Source organism: Gobio gobio, assembly GCF_949357685.1.
Source record: "Gobio gobio genome assembly, chromosome: 14".
Classification (NCBI taxonomy): Eukaryota; Metazoa; Chordata; class Actinopteri; order Cypriniformes; family Gobionidae; genus Gobio; species Gobio gobio.
Window position 1 is genome coordinate 32,506,286 of NC_137107.1, and position 14,016 is coordinate 32,520,301.

The 14,016-nt window shown below is 37.8% G+C and overlaps 1 protein-coding gene across 2 annotated transcripts in view; it reads right to left on the reverse strand.

Moving 5' to 3' along the window:
* The window catches only part of rxraa (retinoid X receptor, alpha a), a 140,461-nt gene extending 126,798 nt beyond the window's left edge, over window positions 1-13,663 (reverse strand). Inside the window, exon 1 of one of the 2 annotated variants that reach the window (XM_079835306.1) lies at window positions 13,415-13,663. In XM_079835306.1, coding sequence (XP_079691432.1) covers window positions 13,415-13,442 — 28 coding nt within the window. In that variant the 5' untranslated portion in view covers window positions 13,443-13,663. The remainder of the gene's footprint in view (window positions 1-13,414) is intronic. The other variant, XM_079835307.1, reaches the window with a different exon arrangement.
* Between the last annotated feature and the right edge of the window lie 353 nt (window positions 13,664-14,016).

The window sequence follows — 14,016 nt, forward strand, 5'->3', positions numbered from 1 at the left end:
TTATAAAATAATTTAAAAACAATAAAAAATACGTATAAATGTAATAAAATATATAAAAATAAAATGTATAATTTAATATACATTTTAAATAAACATTATTTAAAATAATTACATTATAAAAAATATATTCAATAATATTCTAAAACAATACTATGCATCTAAACATAATAATTTGATATATAATAAAACTTAGCACCAAAATAACTTATCTTTTATGAAATAAAACACGTCTTTTATAAGGTTCCACAGTTGTGGCACTGTCATATCTGTCATAAATACTGTCTTTTTTATGATGTTTAAAAAGATTCAGGCAAAATCAAAGACAGTCTTCATCCTGAAGAAGAGTTCAACAACATTACACAAGTTCCCAAAGATAGGGGAAAACATTTGACCATGCTGACCAGAATAAACCAAAAAGACACACACACTCCCTGAAGTGATAGGAAGTAACTGGCTCACACACCTCCAAGATTAAAAGGCCTCTCAGCTGGAGTGAGCCGCAGCTCAACAGCCACTTGACAAATAGCAGCGGCGCTCACAGCAAATGGGTAATAAGAGGTTGTGCTCTTTTGCTGCATTAGCGAGAGGCAGGCAGTGAGGTCAGAAGGCACCAGAGCACCATTTCTCGCTGGAATGGCCGGATCTGTGAAAGAGACACCATCTCTGACACATGCCATGACTTATGTAAACAGATATACACCCACACTACCTCCACCCTCATCTTATACCTCATGGAGACGTACTCAGCCATAGCAGAGAGGGAGTGAGATCTCTGACATGTCTCAAAGTACATTTGAAGCCCAAGTGAGAGTCTGGAGTTGACGTGAATGAACTGTAAATCACTCTCGTAGGCCCGCCGGTAAAAAAAACACCAGAGGCCTTGTTTGGGCAAAACATGGATTGTGAGGGTAAAAGCGCACCTGATTTTAGTCAAAAAACTGATGTGAAGGACAGCGTTCATGCTCCAGCAGCAGAGTTGCCATCTAATTGCATACAAATCCCTTCATCTTATCTTTGTCATCATATTTTGGTTGGTGTAACAGATATGGATTATCATAATTGCAATCATGGTCCTTAATCTGCTGGGTTGATTTAGGCTCTCCAGTGAAAGCTGCGGCATTAGTGGACAAAACCCCCCACATAGTACACACTAACACACTAAAGCCCAGTGGGGTTTTTTGCTGTTAATATGTTGATACTTGTCAGATTGCAGTATATGAGCCCTGGAATCTTGGGTAAAAGCTAAGCAGACTGCATGACTTTCACAGAGTTTTACAGATTTTGACTGGGCACTCAATCGTGTTCTCATTTTCATGCAAAATTGAAACAAGCAAGCCCCTGTGATAATGTTGCCAATGTTTTGCATAGAAAATTAAAAGGAAAGCATCTGGAGTCTGTCAGATATGCATGATAATGTTTTTTTTTAAAAAGCATTTTTATGGTAATTTTATGATGATAACGTGAAAGGAACTCTTTACAACTGAATATCATATAGAAAAGCTTGCACCAACATTTATTAGCCATCACGGTTACACTTTATATTAAGGTGTCTGTGTTACAGTGTAATTACACATTTAAGAACAGAGTAATAATAATTAAATACATATACTTACTCTGGCGTTAGGATTAGGGTATGGTTTAGGGTTAGTAGCATGTAATTATGCACAATTTATAGTAATTGCTATAGTAACAAGGACATTGTAAAATAAAGTGTTACCACCATTACTATTGTAGGAACAATCACACTATTTTGGACTTTTGTCTAGGGGTTTAAGCGGACGAAATGATTGGAAAAGTCTAGCGTTACCAGAGAGAAGTCTGTCATTACACCAGAGGATCGAGATATATTTTGATAAATTGATGAATTATAAGGTTAAATAAAATGGATGACTAGTTCAGAATAAGATCAATAACATGCATTTAGAAAATATATTGGGTGAATTTGCATTTTAATACCATCTAGGGATGAAACTGTCAATACCATCAAAGGGATTTCTAGGCAGAAACTGAAAATTCAGAATGCACCCGGCAGAAAACCGAAATAGATCAATCAAGCGTTTAAATCAAACGTATTTAATAATCAACACCGAGTTGTAATAATCATCTGAGTTGTACAGACATTTAAATTGCACTAGTTTTTATATCAAATTTTTAATAGCAATTGTTTCTACTCCAGTTTTTCAGCTAAATATAAACATTTATACGACAAACTGTAATAACTTGTTTTCATGACATTTATTCAAACAATAATGAAGACATGACTAACAGATTAAGTTCAAATATAATGAACATGTAATACAGCGCATATATTTAGTAAAATGCTCTTCTCTAGAGTTATTTTTTTCTAGCTAACTAATACGTTTATGGATATTAAGTTGAGACATTGCTTCATATAAAAGTAACAAAGCTCAAAGCTTTTGGCGATTATTGGATGGCAGGCATGCTACAAAAAGATTTTAGATTTAAGTAACCATATCATCACAGATTAAAATTGAGAAATTAATATTGTCAATCCAGAGGTAGTGTCCGCACAGCTGACATGTTTACCTGTTGTGGCTTATTCACGTTGTGGGACAATGGTTTTAAATGAGCCTGAACACAATCAAAACCTCTGTTTCAATCACTGATTTCGGCCCTCCAAAATCATTTCGGCCTGAAACCGAAAATAGCTGTTTCGGCCAAACATTTTCCGGTAGCTGGAAATTTTAGTGCATCCCTAATGGCAACTTTAAGCAATAAAAGACCTAGACTTGCATGAAAGACCTGCCCTAGGGTTGTCACGGTACCTAAATATCATTAGTTGCTACCAATATCAGTAAAATTTTGCAGTTCTCTGCACCAATTTCAGAACCAGAGCAAAAGCCGTTAAATTAAGTATTTTAAACAGCATATTGTAGGTTAAATTATTTTCAAAATCAATATATAACTTTAATATGAAAAGTTCATGCAGGATTTAAAATGTTTTAAAAGACAAATTTTGGTAGATAAAGTGACCGTTTCTTTGACTGTTGGTGATAACTGCTTTTTTTTTTTTTTTAAACACGTCATTTTACATCACGAGAGGGAGTTGTTTGCCAGGCTCTGCATTGGCTCAGTGCAGAGTAGGTTGGTATTCAGTAGGAGTTGGTGTGTTTTTTGTAGTTTTTATACTTTTTAATTGCTCATCGTCATGGTAAATTATTGATTTTGTGGTGGTTGCACAAACTCCAGCCTGTCAGGACGTCGAGTCCACAGGTCTCCTAACAAGAAAAAGGACGGTGATATCTTCCATGAACTGGTGGCATTTTGTGCGGGTGAAGAGACGAGACTTCACTTCTGCATAAACGCGGAGGTGTGTAGCATTCACTTTAAACAAGAGCATTATCATCCCCGGCAATATGATGTGCTCAACATTGTAATACTCCTGTAAAGGCCGTTGTTTTTATCAAAATCAATTTCAACATTGATGAATACAAATTATGTACATTAAAACAAACGCATACAGTCTTACCTTTACACATACATCAATAACACTATACTGTCTGTGGTTCGGCCGCTTATCACTCATTGCTTATCACTGACAATCATCTCAGTTTCCGATTCAATCACGCATTTAAATACGGCTGTCAATCCAGAAACGTTGCTGCTGTGTACTTAGCAGCATGAAAAACTAAACTTGTATTCAGATTGTGAATGGGTAATAAAGCAAAAGAAGAAAAGCCACACTTTAGAATAACTAAAGCTATGCTCACTGTATTCTGCACACTCACGAAAACTCCAGTTATAATAAAAAAAACTGTCTAAATCGCACAATGATTTTCTTATTTACATGTTTTACACTTTGGTGGTTATAATGAAATCATTTGTGAGTGTGTGGCTCATGCTAAACAAAACCTTGTGCACTTTGAGCAGTGTTAAACAGATTCTAACCAACTTACTGACTAGCACCTCTGATAGGCCAATGAGTTCACGTGGTCAACAGATATGATTGTGATTTGCTACAATGCTCATCGCTTGTGAAAACATGCGGTAAATAGAAACAGTTGACACTCAGAGAGCTCTCAAACAAACACTATCAAGAGCATTTGAAAGCAGCATCTGTCAACAGGTACTGAAAATACAGGGTACTACCAGTACTGCAGAAGTGCTGGTACATAAATGTTTTTTTGTACCAATTGTATACCGGTAGTATCGGCACATTTGACAAGCCTATTCTGCCCTATGATGAAAACCAAATAATGGCCAAAACTGTATAGTGTTCACTGCTCTGAACACGCCATGCCACTTTGTCCCAAGAACAGTCACAGACACCTTGGTTCACACGAGGAAACCTATGGTCATTACTGTGATTTAAAACGATCTAAACCATGTGTCGCTCCACCTTCAGAAAGAGATAGAAGACTACTTCACATTTCTGTCAGTGCGTTTTAATTAACGCCTGTGTGATAAAGGCTAATGTCACTGCGCTGGAATATGAATTCTACACTGTCGAGTTGCTTATGATTAATGGCCTGCAGTTCTGACACACAGGGTGCAGGATCAGTCCCAAACAGCCTTGAATTCATTGGTCCAAAATCCCACTTTAACACACGTGTCCTGACTGGGTGTATACTAGGGCTGTAACGATTTGTCCAAAAATAAAAACCTCGATTAAGTGAACATTTTACCTCGATTACGATTAATGAACCATTATTCCGCCTTTTTTTTTTTTGCTCTCATAAGGTTTTTGAGTAAGTTCACTGATAAGGTTTGTACTGTAAATATGTTCTACTATTGAAGGTGGATTTTTTTTTCTAACGAAAAAGTGCATTTCTTTGTGATTTTAAAATACTCGAAGGAAACGGTTCACTTTCAACATTTCTGTTTGTTGTACATCAGATACAGATACATCAGCACAGTAGGCCTACATTACATTTATCTGAATGCATTGATGAGCGAGTGATTGTGTGTGTGAATTACTCATACCGTCTCTATTCATTATGAAGCGGTGGTTTGTACTTCAAAGGTATTAAAATGTATGCCTATAACGGTTGAGTTTCTAAGCTACTTTAGTGACTTTACTTTAGTCACAGGACAGCGTTGAGAATGCGTTTCTGCGCATCTTCACATGATGTGTGAGCTACTGTCTGAGTGTTCGTTTGTCACAATATATCAGGCATTAGTTCAGCATAATACACATCTGATGGTCGAAACTCGCTTTAATGTTCAAACTGGCAAACTGTTCAAACGCCGTCTGTGTGTGTGTGTGTGTGTGTGTGTGTGTGTGCGCGCGTGTCAGCGGTAGGCTATAAGAAGAATGGCAATTAACTGACCTGAAAACTGTGTAAAGCATGCAGTTACTATAGTGATTCTGGGCATCTATAAACACAGATACTGCTCCTGCATCTCTCTGTGTGCCTGCAAACTGCACTTGATGTGACTGACGGAGCGGAGTCACGTGAAAACCGAAATAACCGACATGGGAAAAATACATCGGTTAGAGGTTCTGAATGTCGGTTTCGGTTATTTTTCGATTAATCGTACAGCCCTAGTGTATACGTCCTGTTTTGGATTAAAAGGCATTTGGTAAATAGCAAGAAACTCAAAGTATATGAAGGAAACCGAAGGGCACCAGATTAAATATTGATACATTTGCTAAAACCTACCCTAACGCATGGGCATGCGAAACCTGACACAAGCTTGCAGTGAATAAATATGAAAAAAAGATTTCCTGTGCAGCCACACCATGTATGTGGCGCTTTCACTGGCTAGCACCTAATGAGGTGTTATGCCGGTTTCACACTGCACGTGCAAGCAGTGCAGAACTGTGCATATGAAGAGCGGGAGCAGCGCACGCCCGTTGTGCTTTCACACTGGCTGCATTTGTTGCGCGCAGCTGAACCGTGACGTGTGTGTACTGCAAATACAGACGAGTATCGTCATTCTGTCACTTTTTCCGGTGTTCTCCTCCGACCCCTTTATGTCTCATGCTTTCATTTATGATAAGCAGCATATATCTGCTGCAAATGCTACCTCTGTCCCAAACACATATGCATATAACAGACTTTCATATCTGAAAGTCTGCATTTTGACCGAACCACCTCAAATATACCGCACAAGACACAATGAATTTGACTCCATGCAAAGAGTCCATGTTTGTATTCTAATTTTCAGGCATTTGACAGGTAAATTAGGATTTTGCTTCCAAAAGACCAGTAAACCTGCTATATACATTACCATTTTAAAGTTGAGCCTGTAAAATGTCATGTTTTTTAAAGGGGGGGGTCTAATGCAGGGCTCGCAAAATTTCTAAATCTCTTCAGATTCTGGTAGTCTGAAATGAATTTAACTAGCCCGAATAAAAAAATAATATTTTTTCTGTAGAACATACAACATAGTTTATACAATACAATACAAATGGATTTTGTTCTACATTTGGTTCTACCTGAACTGAAATTTCTATGAATTGCTGTCTTGACCTTGCCTGTGTAGAACTGAAACACCATCTTAAATCTATGCGCCTCTTAACATTTTAACACACACACACTATCGCAGTTTTCTCCGCTGTAGGCTTTATTAATTTATTGTCAGATACATAGAGCGCTTCACGGCCGTTACACATCACATAGGCTACCCAACACTTGATTCGTCCTGTTAAACTACTTCACTAAAATGCTTTCCTTTCCTTCCTTTTGTTTTTAAAATTGGTAAATTCTGCAAATTAGTACCTGAAGAAAAAAAAAAAAAGTTTTACACAATAGACCCTTTAAACATTTCCGGGTTTCTCAGAGCGGAAGTCATCATAGTTGGGTTAACTTTTATAGCAGTGAATGAGAGTATACATTAAATATATTTTTTTGTCTCCCCATTTGCTCAAATACACAAAAGAAAAACTCCACAGAGAAAAAAAAGCGGGGGGAAATAGAGTGAGATTGATAACGGCAGTGAAAAGAGAGAAAGATGTTCATTTTTACCAACACTCCCATAGACGCTGTATTAGAAACACCCTCACAGCAGCGGTAACTTGTTTTTTGTAATTTTATGCAAAAGTAATATAATACAAAGTGTTAGTGTTATAAATGTACATAATTTAAAAAAAAAGAAAATACAAAAAACTTAGCAGGATTTACGATATTGATGACCGTTAAAACGCATCATCACAGTCTGTGAAAAGGGTCTATTATTATGTGGGAATATTCTGTTGGTACATAAAACTTAAGTTATTAAGCAATATCTCATGTAGGGTTTTTCCTTTGTGTTTTATACACTGTCCACTAGGAGGTGCTCTAGGCATATGTTATCTACCAGCACGCTGGTTTTGAAAATGAAAGCGAAAGAGTGAGCCACGTTTGTTGCGTTTTACAGTGAAATGAGAGTTCAGTGTCTTTAATCAAATCAAACATTAATTATTTATCTCACATCCACCCGCAATTCATTACAATGTTATGTTTTGTTGTATGACTTCATAAAGGGCAGAATTACCCGGCTGAGCATGAGAACATCAATCAGCGCGAGAGCAAGAGCACGTCCATCAACGAGCTTCGTTCGAGTTACGGAAGTCATCGGCAGCGCTGTCATTTGTTTTTAGACCACAAAATCAACAATGTCACTAAAGAAGTGTGTTTTTGGGAGTGAGGGAAAGATAACCTTGTTCAGCTTCCCAAATAACCAAGCCTTACCCCGCCGCCGGCGAGAGCATCAAAATTCGCTCTGGCCGCCCTGCCATCGACGCTGTAGAAAGATTTGTGGACGCGCTGACGCTCTGACATAGATCAAATGCTTTAAACTTTATTTAAAGGGGCCAAAGCAAACAATCATGTTGATCGGCATTTGTGCTGACTGACCACAAGTGGGGATAACAGTATAAGTTAACCTCATGAAATAATTTAAATGTGAATCAATGGAAAGACCTTAACATTTATAGTTACATGTTTGCTAACGAAATAAACCAATTAAAATAGACTTTTGTGTTCATGATTAAGTGCTAGTCTAATTTCAACATGCAATTTATAGGAAACGATTGCTAGCATTGGTCTTTAATTAACATTAACATTAATTTGTGTGCAGCCTACATTACAATAACTGTCCTGGTTGAAGTGCAACATTAATGCAATTCATCAAATCAGTGTTGTTTTGAGCAAATTAATTGCATTCCCGCTAAAAAACAAGCATTATAGAGCGAAAATGTTGCCTATAAATAGTGTTGCGAGCCTTCTTATCAAACCCGCCACAGCCATGATCAACCACTCCTCCATTTTGCTTGGGAACTAATGTGCTCGGAACCAAAGTTTACAGCACGGCGCTTTCTGGAATCATCTCAAGCGGAGCACTTCTACATTCTGATTGGTAGCCGCCTGGTTGCCGCCGAACCGCGTCATAGCTCATTACCATAAAGTTGAGCTGATTTCAAAACTCTCCTCGATGCCCAAATCGCCCAAGACGCACCACGCCGCTCTCACCAGAGCTCTCCGCCGGCTCCCATTGAAAATGAATGACTTCCAGCCACTTTGACGCTCTCGCCGCGGCGGTGCGAACGCACAGTTAAGGAAACGCACAGTTAAGTGGATGCAGTTTTTTTTTTTTTTTACAGAGTAGCAACAGAGTTCTGCAAGTGTGCTGTTTGTTACTGGTCATGAGTCGAAACCGCAGGCGGTGAGTGAAACTGCATCAAATGTCTGTTTTGTTGGCAATCGACAGATAAGTGCATATACAGATTTCTTTCTCTCATTATTCATACTAATAAGTAGTGAAAACTCAAAATAAAAATATATTGTTCTTTGGCTGCACAACTTAAGTTCAATCAAATCAGTCAAAAAGAGCATCTTAGGGAAGTATGAATGAACTTGACTTACCCAGAGCGAGCTGATTCAACAACAACAACAAAAAATGCTTATCTATCGCATCAGTTACTTTTACATAATCAAAGCGCACAATATCAGTCCTATCAGACCGTGATAAATGTATAAAGCAAGGGTTCACAGTATAACGTGCATTATAGTTTATCATCTGTCATAACGTTGTGAAAACTCAATTCTGGAAGTCCAAAGCAAATCCTCCAGCTGATAAAAACGTATGGGGAGCGGAGGTCAACGTCTGAGATTCATAGTCCACAGCTCCCCTTAAAGATAAAACACTCACAACGGTCAGGGGCTGGAAAACTCACAAATTATTAACAGGGGTTTGACGCATGGCTATCATAAACAACCGTTTTAGAGCTCCATTTCTGCACACAGCAGTAACCCGATTGTGAAACTCTGTATCATGGTTGAATTGAATCTCATCCCTGGACTGATCATCGTGATATAAAGTTTTGACGTTACCCAAGTGGTCTAACAGCTCATGGATGGACATGCGTTTTTGAATTGTGTCCTTCTAGGATAAAAATTTGATGTGTGGATCTCCACACTCTAAGTCGGTGTATATCAACAAAAGATCTGATAAATGGTCTCGGGGGCTGTAGCTCTTTAAGCCATTAATATTCTCTTTAAAAAAAAAGTCTCTAGTAAAAATGACAACTGCAGCCCGCTCACAAAAGGGGGCATCCGGTGAGAAACCTAAAACTGCCCTGCCATAAAAATAAAATACTTGTATGGGTTTAAGAGGTAAACAGCCCACCCAGCCCCCAAATCAAAGCTCTTTAAACCGTACCCACGCCCAGCACCACCTTTGTTCCTGAATTATGGCCGACAGAGGAATGCACCCTCCTCAACTATGAATGTCACTTTCTCATCAAGACCATGAACTTCACTGACAGGGGCGGAGAGAAAAAACAAAACACCCCCCCGCCCCCTCTTTTTTTTGTTGAACAAAATGTGTTTTATTCTTATTGAACAAATGGTCCTTAAAAAGCAGAGGACAAAACCTTCTACACCCTATGGATCTGCACATTAATGATCTACAGATAAACAGGGAGTGATTTCAGAAAGCAGAATTATGTTTTTATGACGCAATACTAGCTTCCAGTCCCTAGTACATTCCTCTGTGATTTCCATAAAAGGGTTCATTAAATCCTTGCAGGCAAAAAAATAGACAAATATGAGGTATTTAGCACCTGTGCCTGAGGCTGAAAAAAAGTTAATAAACCCAACCTGTTCTGCACACTGCGCAATAAACAAAAACATCAGAGGTATATCTAGTGCTGTAATTTGAAACCTTGCTCAATTACCTCCACAAAAGCATTTGCAAATATGAGTAATCATTCTTGTTTAAATGATTATGCGTCTGAATTTAGCAGGTCAGAGCTGTGCATCTGCTTGACAGCAGGAAACAGCACTCCGCTTGCAAGCAGCCGCACGTCTTGTGTGGGAAATCTTGAGGTAATGATTTTTTTTGTCTTTCATGATAAGCTTTGGATAAATATGCTTATTAAAAGAGTAATTTAGGTAACACTTTATTTTACAGTGTCCCTGTTATATATGTTACATTTACTTACCATAGTAATAACAGTAAATTATATGCAACTAACCCTCAAACAAACCCTAATCCTATAGTACATGTTGTTAATTAATATTACTCAGTACTTAAATATATCAATTCACTGTAATAATGACACCTTAAAATAAAGTGTAAAAAATGTTTGCAATAAATTAAATTTGTATAAATTAAATTTACACCCAAAAGTTAAATACCGATCATTAATATTATTTTATATGATCAAAGTTTTAGTAATTATTCTTTTTTTTAAATATTCTTTGAAAAATTATTATTCTGTAGTTGTTTTTTACTAAGAAAGGGTTTGAATATGAACCATCAATTATGGTTAATAAAATGTGAATATTATAAAAAGAAAAGGATTTATGACAAAGACAAAATTCTCCGCGCATAAAGCACACATTTTCAATGAGAACTTTTGCTATAAACCTTTGTCTGTTAATATTAAAACACATGCCTACAGAAATATTTGATAACTATAAAGGCACAAATTCATTTCAGCTTTTACATACAGACTTCCCAGCATAAAAAAAACCACATGAAAAGCCTAAACACACCTTCACAAATAGTCTATTATGTTGCTTAGCCCTGTGGTTTTTCTGGTACTGTGCTGGGAATATTCGGGGGTTTCGGGAAGCCCAGCATTCCTGCTGTCTCTCATCTCAGTGAACCGGTGGGGTGATGATGTATTCAAGGTGTAACACGACTCCCGCATGAAAGAGCTACAGAAACAATTTAATAGTCCTGCCTATAGCTCCTGAGTGAAAGCGCAGAGCATGCTGGTTATTCAACCTAACTTACAGTACAGTATGCGGGCCTCTGTGTGTGAACTAAATCATGTGTGACTGCTGAACTTATCTCCATGCGTGGCAAGTAAGCTCATATGCATAAGAGAGTAATGTGTATCATTTATTGAAGATCACGTTCATTTACCAAACCACATATTCTTGCATGAGTAAGAGGCATGTACAAGACAAATACTTAGACTTGAAACTGCTTTGCGTCCAGGTTATTAATTATTTTGAGATGTTATAAATCATGTTATCTAAATCTCCAGCCTATTAGTCTATTTTTGGCATCACTCACTGATATCACATTATCTCTACTGCTGCAAATTGCACAATGATTTCATAACCACACACTGACCGTTGGAATTTAAGAGGCTCTGATCTTTTCTAAAAACAAAAATTAATATTTTCATAAATTATATAGATACTGACTTGAATATATTTTACACACAAAAGAAAAGTCTATCACCATTTATTAATTCTTATTCACTGTCATGAATGTTTGAGACCACATTGAATATATGGACGAATACGAATGTTTAAAAAATATGGACACTCGTTTCAAAAAAGTGAATGATGAATGAAAGCTGTCATTTTCATAAAAAAGGCATACTTGTACACGTTTCCAAGTCTTCTGAAGCCATATAAAATTTTTGTCATACGATTTTATGACGTTACGCATATCTGACCAAGCTCTCTTTGCTACTTCTCTCTCGTGAAAATTGCAATGTCCGGTTAGTGAATGAATTATTGTTTTGAGTTTGATCTTGTAAGGAATCATCTGCTCCAGTTCACAAAACAAGATGAACTGATTCGATGATCAGGTCGCAACAGTGAACATTTCAATAGAGAAGAAGATTTTAAGTTAACATCAACTTTCGCAAGCAATTTTAGCCTGTTCAACTCAGTTCACATGACTATGATTAATTTAAACTATTTTATAATAACTTTATGGTGCTTTTATGAATCTTGACAGATCTCTCAGATCCTATTCACTGGTTATATTGAAAAGAGCAGCCAGAAAACTCTTCACAAATTCACTTTTGGTGTTACACAGAGAGAAAGTCATACGGGTTTGGAACATCACAAGGATGAGTAAAGAACAAGTTTCATTTTTTTGGTGAACTATTCCTTTAATATGATGGACTTAACATCATATGGAAACCACACCTACATTTCTCTTCAGCCGGCGATTAAAAAAAATAAAAAATTTGAATCAGCAACGTTTGTTCCTCGGACACAAAGTCTTTTTGTTATTAAATCTAGTCACAATAAATAGATTTCACATGAAATCTTCTTGCTCTGAAATGATTTGTCACTTTCCTCAGCAAACGACTCCACCTCAGAAAACAGCAAAGTTTGTCCAAGTTCACAACCGAACTGCTTTCTCGTACACAAACGGTGCTCAGCTCGCGGCATTATTTGAGACCAAAGTGCAAGGAAATTTGATAAATTTGTGATTTCTGCGTGAAAAGATTCATTACAGACGAAAAACAAAAAGATTCGCAGAAGCTAACCCCGCTTTTTTCTTTTAGTAACACGGCAACGCTGTTTGCGATTTAATGAATTTTAGCAGACGTCCGACGCTTTCAAACTAACGGTGTTAAGGAATGTATTTTTGACTGATTCTTTGCGTTTGTAAACACGAAAAATCATCTACACACACACACACACACACACACACACACACACACACACAAACGTCTGCATTTTGTTCTATATTCCATCCAGGAAAGTGATACAAATGATGGGCGAGAATTTAATACCTGCACATATAAGATCGCATGAGCTTCAACTATGCAGCACAGCCTAAAAAGCACGACACTATCAATATGTTTAATCATACCGCTTTTCAAGAATACAACATCTTGAGTAAGCGCGAGACTGAATGAGGTGTCACTGTCCGAGCGCGTGCCACCCTCGTTTGCACGCCCAACTTTTGTGTTTACCTTTAGTTTGATTTGAAAACAAATGCCCTGATCCACATCATGCACTTGACTGTTGGGCATTATTGATTATGATTACATGCATTTCCATTCGCCACGAATGTAACCCTTCAATACAGCCCGAGTCGATAATGAGCGATCTAAAGCAATTCCATGTTTCTTTTTTAAGCGTTTGTTTCCCCCCTCTCATGCTTAGACTAAATAGTAAAACACCGTACTCTCTCTATCTCTCTTGCAAACCAAAGAAACTCTGAAAATAAACATCTTTCACTAGTCTGAGGGTAAACTTACCCAATGACAAGAAAGGTTTGGTTTCCATGTCTGGTGGGTTAGCTCATGCCAGCTGACGCGCGCGCGTTGTAAGCTGTCGGCGTCCCTCTCTGATGACAGTATAAGACGGATCCACGAGGTAAAAGTGAAAAGCTTTGCGATAGTGTCAAATGTTCACTTTATGGCACTACTTCTGTTTGTTCACGCTTCTGCTCGGCTCTGTCTACAACTCTCCAGTCCACACTACTGCAAAGGGACCCAGTGAAGGGGACTCCCACTGACGCTCACGCGGGCACATTTAGCAGCGACGCGTGAGGGGAACGTTAACCCCTCCTGCGCCGCTCTGCCTACAGCCTTCAAGGAGTTCTTAAGAAAAAGCAGCAGTGTTTCCTTGAAAAAACGTGTTGCTAATGAATTACCAGCTTGATGAGACTAAGAAATTCGGAGGGGGGGAATTAGTATACACTGGCCAGTCAAAAAAAAATCACTGTTTGGATTTATATAGGCAAATGCTTAAGAGTCCAGGATTGGATCCTTATTGCCGTCATTATTAAGTTTCTAGCATGTTATGTGTTTGGCAACAGTTCTTCTAACCCTAATTGATGGAGTCTGTAGCTTTTCTT